This window comes from Conger conger, chromosome 6 (assembly GCF_963514075.1).
Source record: "Conger conger chromosome 6, fConCon1.1, whole genome shotgun sequence".
Taxonomy (NCBI): Eukaryota; Metazoa; Chordata; class Actinopteri; order Anguilliformes; family Congridae; genus Conger; species Conger conger.
Window position 1 is genome coordinate 33,622,682 of NC_083765.1, and position 12,246 is coordinate 33,634,927.

At 44.3% G+C, this 12,246-nt stretch overlaps 1 protein-coding gene across 5 annotated transcripts in view; it reads right to left on the minus strand.

Annotated features, from left to right (window-relative positions):
- The window catches only part of LOC133131270 (serine/threonine-protein kinase DCLK2-like), a 48,856-nt gene that overhangs the window by 8,555 nt on the left and 28,055 nt on the right, over window positions 1-12,246 (minus strand). For 2 of the 5 annotated variants that reach the window (XM_061246552.1, XM_061246557.1), the window contains exons 4-12: window positions 10,009-10,113; window positions 8,863-8,913; window positions 6,974-7,068; window positions 4,800-4,923; window positions 3,313-3,421; window positions 2,643-2,700; window positions 2,249-2,368; window positions 1,307-1,453; window positions 196-329 (exon numbers count right to left, since the gene is read on the minus strand). In XM_061246552.1, the coding sequence (XP_061102536.1) occupies window positions 196-329; window positions 1,307-1,453; window positions 2,249-2,368; window positions 2,643-2,700; window positions 3,313-3,421; window positions 4,800-4,923; window positions 6,974-7,068; window positions 8,863-8,913; window positions 10,009-10,113 (943 nt within the window). The remainder of the gene's footprint in view (window positions 1-195; window positions 330-1,306; window positions 1,454-2,248; window positions 2,369-2,642; window positions 2,701-3,312; window positions 3,422-4,799; window positions 4,924-6,973; window positions 7,069-8,862; window positions 8,914-10,008; window positions 10,114-12,246) is intronic. The other 3 variants (XM_061246553.1, XM_061246554.1, XM_061246555.1) reach the window with 3 other exon arrangements.

A 12,246-nucleotide genomic window follows, 5' to 3' on the forward strand; every position in this document is an offset into this window, starting at 1 on the left:
ACATCAGTGGTGATGCATGACTGCAGCTTCCTGTCCGATTCTCTGACTTCCCCTCACTCGATCAATCTCTCCGTACATCTCTATTTCTCTCTCCGCTACACACGCTTTATGTTTCACTTCATCATACTCTCTTTGTCACTCACGCAATGCCTCTCACACACACGCAATGTCTCTAACTCTCTCTGCATCTCTCACCCTGATTCGAGGATGATCTCCGGGGCGACGTAAGTGGGCGTCCCGCACACGGTGTGCAGGGGTCCTTCCACCACGGTGGCCAGCCCAAAGTCCCCCAGCTTCAGAGACTTGGTTCCCTCCGGGTCCTCGCACACCTGTGGGACACATGGGCAGGTGGTAACACCGGTCACCTGAGGACACGCCCGGTCACCTGAGGACACGCCCGGTCACCTGAGGACATGTCATGTTGCGTGGGGGTGTTATTACCCCCATACACTGCAATAGCCATTTGGGCTGTCAAACACCTTCTCACACAGATCCAATTAATATGCTACATCATATCATTCCTAGGCATCACTCTTAAATATTAATGTAGAAAGCTCCTCACATGAATCAAGTTTATTAACTGAGAAAACCTAAAATATTGAAGTGCATATTAATAATATTGACTTTCAAGAAAGCCCAGAATGCACCAGTTCTCCTCCTATCTTGTAGGAAATATAATTTCCAAATCATAATCATAATCGTATTCCAAATCAAATTACCGAACCAATTATAGATATACACTCCTCATTGTATAGATTGTGTGCTGATTTGAGTGTTCCTGCAGACATCCCTTTGAACAGTGCACACACCTTGCCTAATACTAAAAGGCCAACTTTACAATGACCAACATTCCCTCATTGCAATATTCACAACAGAGATTGAGTAATGTGCATGTTTTGAGGGCTCATGTATTGAACTGTTGTGTAAAGTAGTGTTCTTTATTGCCGGAGTGCCCATGGAACTTTTTAACCTACTTTCACACAGTAAATAGACTGGCTTAGCACACCCTGTTCTCCTTGTAGCTCAGGATGAAACTTTCACTCTCATCTATGGTTCCATTGTTCCACAGAGAAGCACTGCATTGTGTTCTCTAACCCCATGCAGATAGCAGCGCAATTTCACCTGGTCAGGTAAAACTACACCATCATCACTTCCTGAATTTATTTTTTGAACAAGAAAAAAAACAACCTGTGTGTGTGCCTGTGTTTTTGTGGGTGCATTCCAGAATGTGCAGTATACAAGTCAGTATAAATGTGTATTGTGTGTATTTCCCCCAGAAGGCATTGCAGTCCAGGTGGCTACACACCAGCAGGTTCTCGGGCTTGATGTCCCGGTGTACGATCTTCATGCAGTGCAGGTACTTGAGGGCGCTGGCCAGGTTGAACACCATGGTGCTGGCATCCCGCTCTGTGTACTTGGTTGAGGAGGTGATGGCGTCAAACAAGTCCCCGCCCTGTAGGGGGCAGTATTGGTTAGGTACAGAAAGAAAAGCAGCGGAGACAAAAGACACAAAACATAGCCACACAGGTGTGTGCAGTTATCAGGTGGGCCAGGATGTCATACTAATGACATCGCATCAATCTTTTTACATCGACAGGAATCGGGCAAACTTGAGACCTTGAGGAAAAGATTTCATAAATGTTGCAACAACATAACCCAGTACGAACCGGAAAAGTTATAAAAAGAGGATCATCCTATCTGGTCCATGGCCTGTTTATAGAAACTGCTGTGTGCTTTTCAGCAGTCTCAAGGCACGAGTGTCTGACGTGAAAAATGGCATAAGGTATGAAAAATGTTCATCAGAACTGGGACACTCAAGGAGAAGTAGGTTTTCATCGAACAAAACAGATTGCATTCCCGATTGCAGAGTAATTTCAGCCAGCAAACACAATTAAGAACGTGTGTACGGAACTCATTTCTGTCACTCTACTGTAGGAAAACTGTCCCTAATCTCCTTGAGCTAGCCTGTCATGTCTTTTTACTGTCTTTGCAGTAATATCTAACGTCCTTGCAGGGTTAGTCTTTGATTTTGGATGATCCAAATGTTTTCCAAATGAGATCCAACATAACCCGTTCAATTGACAGTCCTCTCTATCAATGAAGCCTGACAACACTGTTACATAAATTAAGCATGACTATTTAGCTGGTGGGCATATGTTCTCATATACAAGTTGTGACCAGAAACATGGTTCCCATCCTAATAGTGTGCGACCAGCAATGAGTGACCCTTGACCTGCTTTGACCTTACCTTGACCAGCTCCATGACCAGATAGAGGTCACTGGGAGTGTCCACCTCCTCAATCAGCATGATGATATTGGGGTGTTTGACCCTGCGCAGAACCGCAACTTCATTCTCAATCAGGTGCTCCTACACAGAGACAAAAGTTAAAGGTTAAAGGTTAAAGGTTGTCTGCTCTTAGAAATATAGATGGGCGGGATATACAGACAGTGCTAGCTTAATCTTAGTAGTGTAGTGTAGGGCTTCATTTTATGAAGATGGCTACTGTGGAAAGTGTTCAAAACCACACATCCTCAGTCCCCTACCCTGCAGACCTCCTGGTAGGGCATCCCAGCACTATGCAGTCCACCCCAGAGAAATGATGAATCGAGGCTGAAACTGCTAGATGGAAAAGGCAACTGACCTTCCCACTGCACTTGGCCTTGTCAATGATCTTCAGAGCAAATTCCTTCCCTGTGGACCTGCCAACACATCAGACAGGATCAACCACACACTGGAGTCTGCAGACAGATTAATACCGATAGCATTACACACTACCAGGCCCACACACACACAGTAGACACTACCACTAAACTAATAAAAGTTTAAACAAATCCCATAAATAAAATAAATTCATTTGAATTTATTACAATTCTCCTGCCAAATTTTCACGTTGCCCAACTATATAATTATTTTGACCCAGTTTTCATTTGACATAGAACCTGTAGCAATATAACTAATAAAATAATGACAACAGTATCGTGATGTTTATTTTTTTTAACAAAATAAAATCAGAGAAGATCTTAAATAATAAAATAAGAAAAAATTATAACACACGAGTCGATCATTAATTCATTATTAAAGGCATGCCTTAACTGACCAATCCGTTGGAGAGGGAAAAATTGCCAGCCTTAGTCAGGCATCGGCCATTTGCATACCTTGCAAGCGACTTCCTCTGATTATTATTTTGTCTCCAACGGAACAGAATCCGTAACACTTCCTTTGATATTAGAACCCAGTCATACATTCCTTTCATTCCCTCCCAATGACTCAGAAACACTTTCACGCAGGTTTATCGCACCGTTTGAACTTACCGCTCAACACATTCCTTCACAACGGCAAAGTTTCCGTCTCCTATCACCTTTCCGACCCTGTACTTCTCCAGGATGATTGAGGCGGACAGGGATCTGTTCCCGTTAACTGCTGGAGAGAGGACAGCCTTAGAAAAGGTCAAACCCAGCCAGGGCATATAGTACACAAGCCAAGCCGGAGGCTCTATCCCTGGGCTGTTACACCCATCTTCTCCCGCAATAGCTCAATGAGGATGTGCGGGTGTTAAAAATAATAATACTTTGTTATTAGATGACACTTTTATCCAAAGTTGATTCGACTAAGCAGTGGGGTTAAGGGCCTTGCTGAAGGGCTCAGCAGCTGTGAACCACCAAACTTCCGGGTTTCAGTCATGTACAATAACTACTAGGCTGCAAGCTGCCTCCATAGAAACACAGTGTAATTCTGGCACAAATTAGTGTGGATTAGTATTTAGGAACTTGTTTTCCGTTCACATGTAAACATACTGTTTTCTCCATCTGTCCTGTTATAGTAGCTTTTTTTTCTGCATTTAGTTCAAGAACTAAACTCTGGGGATCTGTGGACTTCGGTGTTTTGTGTGAAGCAGCGGCAGTCTGAAATCTGCCACGTATTATCGTCCGCGGAGGTTGTTTATGTTGGGAATGCTGTGAGCAACACATGTGTAACAGGCTCAGGGATGACGGCTTCAAATGTTACATCTGTGGCAGGAAGCCTTTACAATGAGTAACGGCGCTGGAGTTCCTGGAGGCGGAGATGAAAGCACGAGAGGTACGGCAGTGCAGTCAGCGAGCCCCGCGGCACTGCGGCACAGCAGCGCTGAAGCAAAAACAGGATGGCGTGTGTGTGAGGAAACGGGCCTGGCGGACACACAGGAAGCGCTGCTCAGAGCGGGGGGACTCCAGCCCTCTGTCGCAGTCCCTGGTGCTGCGTTTACACGCGCTCAAAGCGATGATTCACCGCGGAGTCGGGCCTCTCCCGCCCGCTTTCCGCCAAAGCCATTTTGACGTTCCGTTGACAAGCAGCCCAAGGACATTTGTCCCGGGACACGCTGTCCTCCTGGCAGATGACCGGGCTGCTGACAACGCCAACGGTGCCAGGTAAGCACTTCAGATCCGGATTATGACACTGGGGGGTTTTTTGGTGGGTTTTTTTTGGCACCCAGCCAGCCAGGAAAGCCAGGGGCATGTTCAATTGGAAAATGTTTTGCTGCGGTCTGCTGCGGTTTCCGGTTTCCTCCCAACGGTGTGCAGCACTTTGTAACAGGCTTTGATCAATGTTTGCCCACATTTGTTGGATGGGTGGGGGGTGTAGCCTGAATCAATAATGACGTAGGCCTATGTTTTAAAGCCCGCAGAATGTACAGAATGGCCTTCTCAGACGCCATAAGTGCAAACTGTGACTACATCAGTCAGTCCGGCCACAGTCTGCAACAGGATGTTCAACGTGCCACCGTTTCTGCGGGGGGAGGGGCAAAGGGGACGGGGCCTACCTTCAGGGCTCGGGCTATTGGCCTGGTGGGGGGCTCCGTTCACATTGGGGGTGGAGCTATGATGGGCGGAGCTCTGGGGAGGAAACGGGCGGTCCTCTGCTACGTCCCCTCTTGCCGCAGAGAGCTGTGTGTGGGCGCATTGACAAATGATGATTACTGCCACAGCAGAACCCCGACAATGCGTACGACAAATGTCTAATGGAGGTTAAATGACCTCAATAAATCAATATGCATTCAGAAACTTTTTAACATTGACAGTTTTACCCCTGAGCGATTGGTTTTACTCATGTGAATTCATGTGCCCATTGTCAAGCTCCAAAATGAACTTTTAACAAATCAATACAGAGATGTTCTCCAACAGTATATTCTACCCAGCACCATAACACAAATTCCATGGAGTGCCAGTAAAAGCTAAAGTAAAAAGACTAATATTTTTTGATTTACACAACGTAAAATGTACACAAAATCCATGGAGGACTGCTCCCTATCCAACATCTTACGATCAAACATCTGCAGAAAGATAAGTGTTTTGGAAGGATAAACTTATCCTTACTCTGCTACACTACTCTTAGTCTTACTCTGCCAGTCTTATATCAATGCCCCTTGTTAATTAAAATGCACACTTCTGTTGACTATTACATAATTATATTATAAGCAACTACAATCCCAAAATAAGACCCGAATAATGTGATTTGGCCTTGAAACCGTGACACTTAAGAGGCAGGGAACGGGCCTGGGTAAACAAATGCATGCAACAAGGCAGTGCCAGAGCAGCAAAGCAGCTTAGCACAGTCACTTACAGACACGTCAATTACGGAGACTATTTGTGCAAACACCACATGCTCAGTGGCTTAGCTGTGAACTTTGATAATGGTAGTAGGAGACACACACCATTGAGGCATTAGTTTCGAAGTTGCAGAGGGCTAATTCTGTGTGCATCTACTCAGGAACCACCTGTAGGTTCAGTCTGACTCATAAGGGGATAAGGGGATTGGTTTGGATAAAGGTGGAAGTGTACTTGCTGTGGAAACAAACTTTGTCTTGTTTGGAGGAACTTAATGATGTAAAAATGAGAAAATTATACTCTGCATTGTCTTCAGTTGTCACTAGATGACCATCAAAGAAATGATGGAAGCCTATTATCAACGTGTCATGTTAATTCTACCATGTCAACCACTCAAGGGAACGTTAGTGGCAATAGGATTCCTATGCCAACGGCGTTCAGTCCTTTCTAGGGTGGCCTTCTAGTAACAACCATTGTCTTCCTCCACCACATTGTGTACGTTCCCGCTGGCCGAATTAGCCAATGTCAATGCAGAGATTGTTCTAAAATGTCACATGGTGATGGTTGCGTTGGCTCTATCTTGTGTCCTCACCTTCTCTTTCTTCTCTTCTGTATTGCAGCACTAAATAAGGTGTAATGAAATCAATGTCAATATCAATTTGTCAAAGTTTCTTCTTTCTGTGTTCTGGCTTGTCGCTTTCTTCTTTTCTATGTTTGGTACAGCGAACTTTGTCACAGAATCTGAATCTGCTCCCCCCCACTGGTGTGGAGCGTCACTAAAGGAACAGTTTGAAGCTGCAACAGTATACACACACGCACACAGTGTCATGTTCAGCAGTGGCTCAATTTCAGCCAGTTCTCCTTCTTATCAATCTTCTTATCCCAGCTTAAGAGGACTGGGGGAGATCACCTTCCCCCAAGTTTAAGGTTTTGGCCTGCAGGCAGCTAAACTGATCACTGCTCGACAACGGCAGTGACTCAAATATGCACAGTTGCACACACCCCCCCCCCTCCCTTTCACAGGTAGAACTATTTTTGTTGGATACAGGCATGATTTTATGACTGTATCCTGTATCCATCAGGAATTACAGAGGTAAAATCATGCGACTTTTGTGAGTTCAATTAATAAGTCTTTGCTGTGTGTATATTGATTTCCATAACATTATCTCATCCATGTATATCCTAATATAATCAGTACAATTTACTCTTGTTTCTTTTGTTTTAAAAGCTTATAAAAGGGGTTACTGCACATATTAAATCATAAAGGTACAAACACCAAAGAAATGCATACGACTATATGACTATACAGTACAGTAATTTTGGATCCATGGTAATAGCAATGTCCCTTTCAAATAATATGTGAAAAATAAAATAGGTGATTTGTACATACCTTGAAGCTACGAGTACTGCGAGGGCTGGTGGGGGAGGAGCTGGAGGATTTGGTGGACTTTGGGGTGGATATCTGGCTGGCTGGGGCTCCATTGACTGAAGGAGATGGGGGGGAATGGTGATGAACAGAGAGGGAGGGAGGGAGAGAGTGGGAGAAAGGGGGGGGAGAGAGGGAAAGGGAGACAGAGAGAGAGATTCAGTTCAGGCTGTCCCACTTTCACAGGAAGGCCGGGACCATCTCCGCCGCTTATCTGTGTCACCTTAAACCTCTTAAAGTGCCCTTGCTTTCTAAAGTTGGAGCGAAATTAAAAAAAAAGCTTTCCTGAATGGAAAACATGATGCAGATGTTTGTTGTGTGAAGCCTCTGTGAATTTGGAGGTGAATCATTCAGCACTGTCTGCAAAAGGTTTTCACATCAAAATGGCTGACCCTTTTGTTGAAGGAAGTAGAGAACTAGACAGGAACAGCCAGTTTTTGTTTCAATTTAAGAAACTTGAGAAGTGATCAAATTGAACGTACATTTAATGCAATGGATCAGTGTATTTGCTATATGGGTATTCTGGGGTTGATATCACAATATTTACTGGTCAATAATTGCCACAGCAGTTGCCCACACCTCTGTTTTTCATCATAGCACAAATGCAAACTACAGCCTAGAACATTTTTGCATAACCAAATATTTCAACTTGCATGCTTTACTCAAGAGAGCTACTGAGTCTCTGTACAGCTTTGCTTGTAAAAATGATTAATGAATCACAATTAAATAAACTGCTAAAAAGGTGAATGCCATTTGCTTTTTAAGATGGGGGAAAAAATGTGCAGCCTTTAGGTACCAGTAGTTTTCTCCAGGCAGAGAAACAAGTTAGTCACAGAATATAAATATTCCCACCCTTCAGCTCTTCAGTATGGAAATGAGAAAACAATTTCCCTGTAAAATGCAAACCCTCGTGATAATATCTGTCCAACATTCTAAATGGCTGTTATAGTGACTTGCACAGGCAATACATTTACACCATGGGATATTTACAGAAGCAAAGTTTCAGTCTTTAACATTATTGTGAATAACTCTTGTGAATAATGGCTCAAACTGCAGATCCAAGGCTGACCAAGGCTGACTGTAGATTGGCCTCTGCCTACAATTAAAGAACTATTAAGAAACATGTCCTGTTTCTTTTGTACTTTGGGTGAAGCCCAGGAGAAACAGATCTTTTGTCAATTAGGTCTCCTGATGGACTAATACAGGTAGATTACCAGTATACAGTTTGAAGCGAAAGGAAAAAGAACATTCAAACATGAGGTCTATCTACGGTGCTCCAGTGCGACAGTGGCTCCGGTAGATTTGCATGTCCTGTTCTGGGCAGTCATCCAAAGTAAGCTGGAAATAGCTGGAAGCAGCGAGCAGTAAGGCCCCATGGGGCCTGCCCTGGATTTAATGAGGGTACTTCCAAATGCTGGAGGCAGGCACCAGAAAAAAAGCTTGCCTTAAAAACTAAAACTATTGCCAGTTTCTTTTTATTGCCAGGCCACGCTGTGGACACCAACAGAGACATTCCTCAGCAGGCAGTCAGGGCCTCCTCTACGGCTGGCCCTGGGAGTCAGTATTAATGCTACTGCAGGGTCACTTTAATTCAGTGGACAAAGTCAGAGAACTATTCTACTGTGCCTCCGCAATACCTATAGGTTGGTGCCCCAGTGACAATCATTTGTACCTTTTGAGGTACTTTTCATACTTTTATCACTGAGAGTGAAGGTGTTATATAAATTAAATCATTATTACTTGTTAACTAATATGGATCCTAATAAGTACGCTTTTTCGACAGACACACAGATCCCACACTTCCTGTTTTTTTACTGAGGGGGCGACTGAAGGAGAGGGTGAACGAGGCTCACCTGGAGATTTCACCGGGGAGTGGCTGGCAGAATAGTACCCAGCTCTTCTGACTGCGGTCAAGTCGACAGGGCGACAAAGCGAGAGGGGGCAGGGTCAGGGGGAGCAGGCAATAGGAGAGAAAGGGAGAGAAAGGGAGAGAAAGAGAGAGAGAGAGAGAGAGAGAGAGAGAGAGAGAGAGAGAGAGAGAGAGAGAGAGAGAGGTCAGAGGTCAGAGGTCAAACATTCAGTGGTGAATAGAGTAGGGATTAGCCATGCAGTTTTTACAGGACATAAGAGTGAGACCCCAAAAAGGGGGAAGCTATCATTTGTTAGTAATGACACACTAATTAGAAGCAATGGTAGCATTTTTCTGGAGAAATAAAATGATTTTTTATTGCATTAGAGATGGAAAGGAAAACAGGTTTAGATTTTGTGATCTGCTACGGCTCCTGAAATGTAAGTGTCAGGCAGTATGTGTATGGTAATGTATTACAAGTTTATGCACTTCTCTCATACTAGCTTTGTTAGGCACATTCAAGCGATTTGGAAAGCTTTCCCGTTTACTCAGTTTATCTGTTCATGAGTTCAATTGGCTCTTATCTTGAATTTCTTGCAGAGACTGTAGTCAATTGTATAAGATGGCTTGTGTCCTCATCTTAGCGGTGTTATTTTTAGCAGGGAGTTTTATCACTTCTCTGCTCCTTGATATTCAGCATGCCCACGCGTCTCACACTAAGCATAATACCCCTGTATAAAGCGTCCCGCAAATGAACAGATAATAGTTCTGCGATGGCAAATTATTATGTCTGTGAGTGACAGCTAACCCCACATCTCTGAAATGGCCATTTGTATACCCAGAGCAGGTGGGAAACAGCAAGGCGATGATGGTGAGAGAAATCAAATGATCTGAGCCTCCATTATGACATGCATTCCACTGAAACGGACACTACGGGCACATTTGCACGCACCACCTGCTCAAACCCGACTCAGCACAGATGTTGTGGGGATATAGGAGGTTTTTCAATAAAAAAAACATTTACATTCATTCCAAATCTGTATTACAGCTTGGTGTTTCATCTTTGGCTGAGATTACGGTCTGTGCTGAGAGGAGTCGAGGGTGAGTAGGGCTTCCTATTCCCACAGTCCTTTGCAGCCAGGCTCTGTACCTGTCCCAGGGGACTTGATACGCCGCGTTGATCCCGGGCTCTTGGATCCTGAAGGCCGAACTGGGGTGGACGAGCGAGCGTATGAGGACTTCAACACCCGACACTCTGCAGAAAGAAGGTAACCAGGGTAACCCTGTCACCTCCTGCCCAACACTATTCCCCTGCATCATGTCAAACTGTGACATAGCCTACACCATTCCCCTGCGTCTCGTCAAACTGTGACATAGCCTACACCATTCCCCTGCGTCTCGTCAAACTGTGACATAGCCTACACCATTCCCCTGCGTCATGTCAAACTGTAACATAGCCTACACCATTCCCCTGCGTCATGTCAAACTGTAACATAGCCTACACCATTCCCCTGCGTCATGTCAAACTGTAACATAGCCTACACCATTCCCCTGCGTCATGTCAAACTGTAACATAACCTACACCATTCCCCTGCGTCATGTCAAACTGTAACATAACCTACACCATTCCCCTGCTTCATGTCAAACTGTGACATACTCTACACAATCTCCTCACCTCATATAAAAATGTAGATCATACACCACAATGTATACCTGCCTCATTTCCAACTGTAGCTCATAACCTACAACTTACCCCTGCCACATATCAAACAGTTCATTTCCTACTCCATATCCCCACAGATCAACCGCATATTAAACTCTAATTCATACCCTAAAACATATCCCCTCACATATCAGTGTATTTCATGCCCACAGCATAGCCTCTCTCATAACACAATGCTTCATACCCTACCACATATCCTCTCTCCTACCACACCCTCTCATGTGCTACCCCATGTCATAGCTGCAGCTCATACCAAACTCAGCAGCTGAGCTAGCTCAGGCCAGGGAGCAAACATCACGGTGCCCCCATAATGCTGTGCCAATGCCCTCTGATGACAATCAATTGGCTCGAACATTTGCATTTGCACTTTACACAATACTTCTTCTGCATGAGAACAAATGGACACACTTATGGATACATCAGAAAAATTGATTTTGGAAGTCCAGTGTTAGATCACATTAGTCTCCCAGCAGTGTACAAATCTGTGATCTGATTATTTGCCTGTTAGGCCAACATGTACCATCTGGTCATGAGGACAGTGTTTAGCGTTGAACTCTCTCCCTACAACATTCACCCCACACTACACACACCCCAGACCATATGGATTAATTCCTTGTGTTGGAGAACATTGTGGACAGAGGAAAAAATGATGTAGGACTGTGTGGGGTTACATTTTGATTGTTTATGGCTTGAGACTTTCAGTATTTTGGGCGTGTGCAATAAATAAGCACCATTTGTTGAAACTTTACTTTATCCCTGATATTTATTTAACATTGCATATTCTCTTTTGACTAGATCTTGCCTATATTCCTACCAGAGCAGTTCCTGTCATAGCTAATATTAGCAGTTTTGCATAGTTGCACTGGGGGAGTTATACATGCAGCAAGGACAAAGGAGGAGGAGAAGAATATAAGCAGGATTGCAAGATCAAGAAAAAGACAAACCATCATCCATTTCATCAGTGTCAATTCATGCAGAAGAAATAACCATGACCCCATTCTGCAGTACCATTGATGGGTTATCTCTGCTACGTTCTCTTATTAAGCTTTAGGACCCCTGTTCCTGAAATAGGAGAGGCGTCCTCAAAAAAGCCTGATACTAGACTTGCTCATCCACTCCTAAATAATTCTTGCAGTATCTAACTCTCTGAGCTGGAAACACAGGCTCCTTCTTACTGCACAGTACACAGCATCCAAATTAGATCAGGTGTTTAAATTGATTTAGAAGAGGCCATTGCACACGACTGAATAACAGAAACGTTTCATGATGTTAATCCACTGCAAATGAGCATCACGTTCACCATGAGACGCAATTATGCCATGTTAGCCATGAGGAGTGCCTCAAAACCTTCCCAGCGGCGACAGCTATACCTCAGCGATGCAGAAGACTTGTGGGTAATCACGCTTTTCATGTAAGCACCAGGATCAGTGTCTGACCGTCCTAGGAGCTGACACAGTTGATCAGGTCACAGATGAGTTCAGAGACAGGAGAACCAGCTGCTTACATGTGCATGGGTGCACTTTACAAGTGAAACCCTCATGAATATTCTCATACTGTACTTTCCTTTCACACCATTTCCCACACAGGCATGGGTTGCTTCGAGGAGCACAGGAAGGGTGGAAACAGCATTCCCAATTCACAGCAGTTTGAGCCATACCGGGTTTC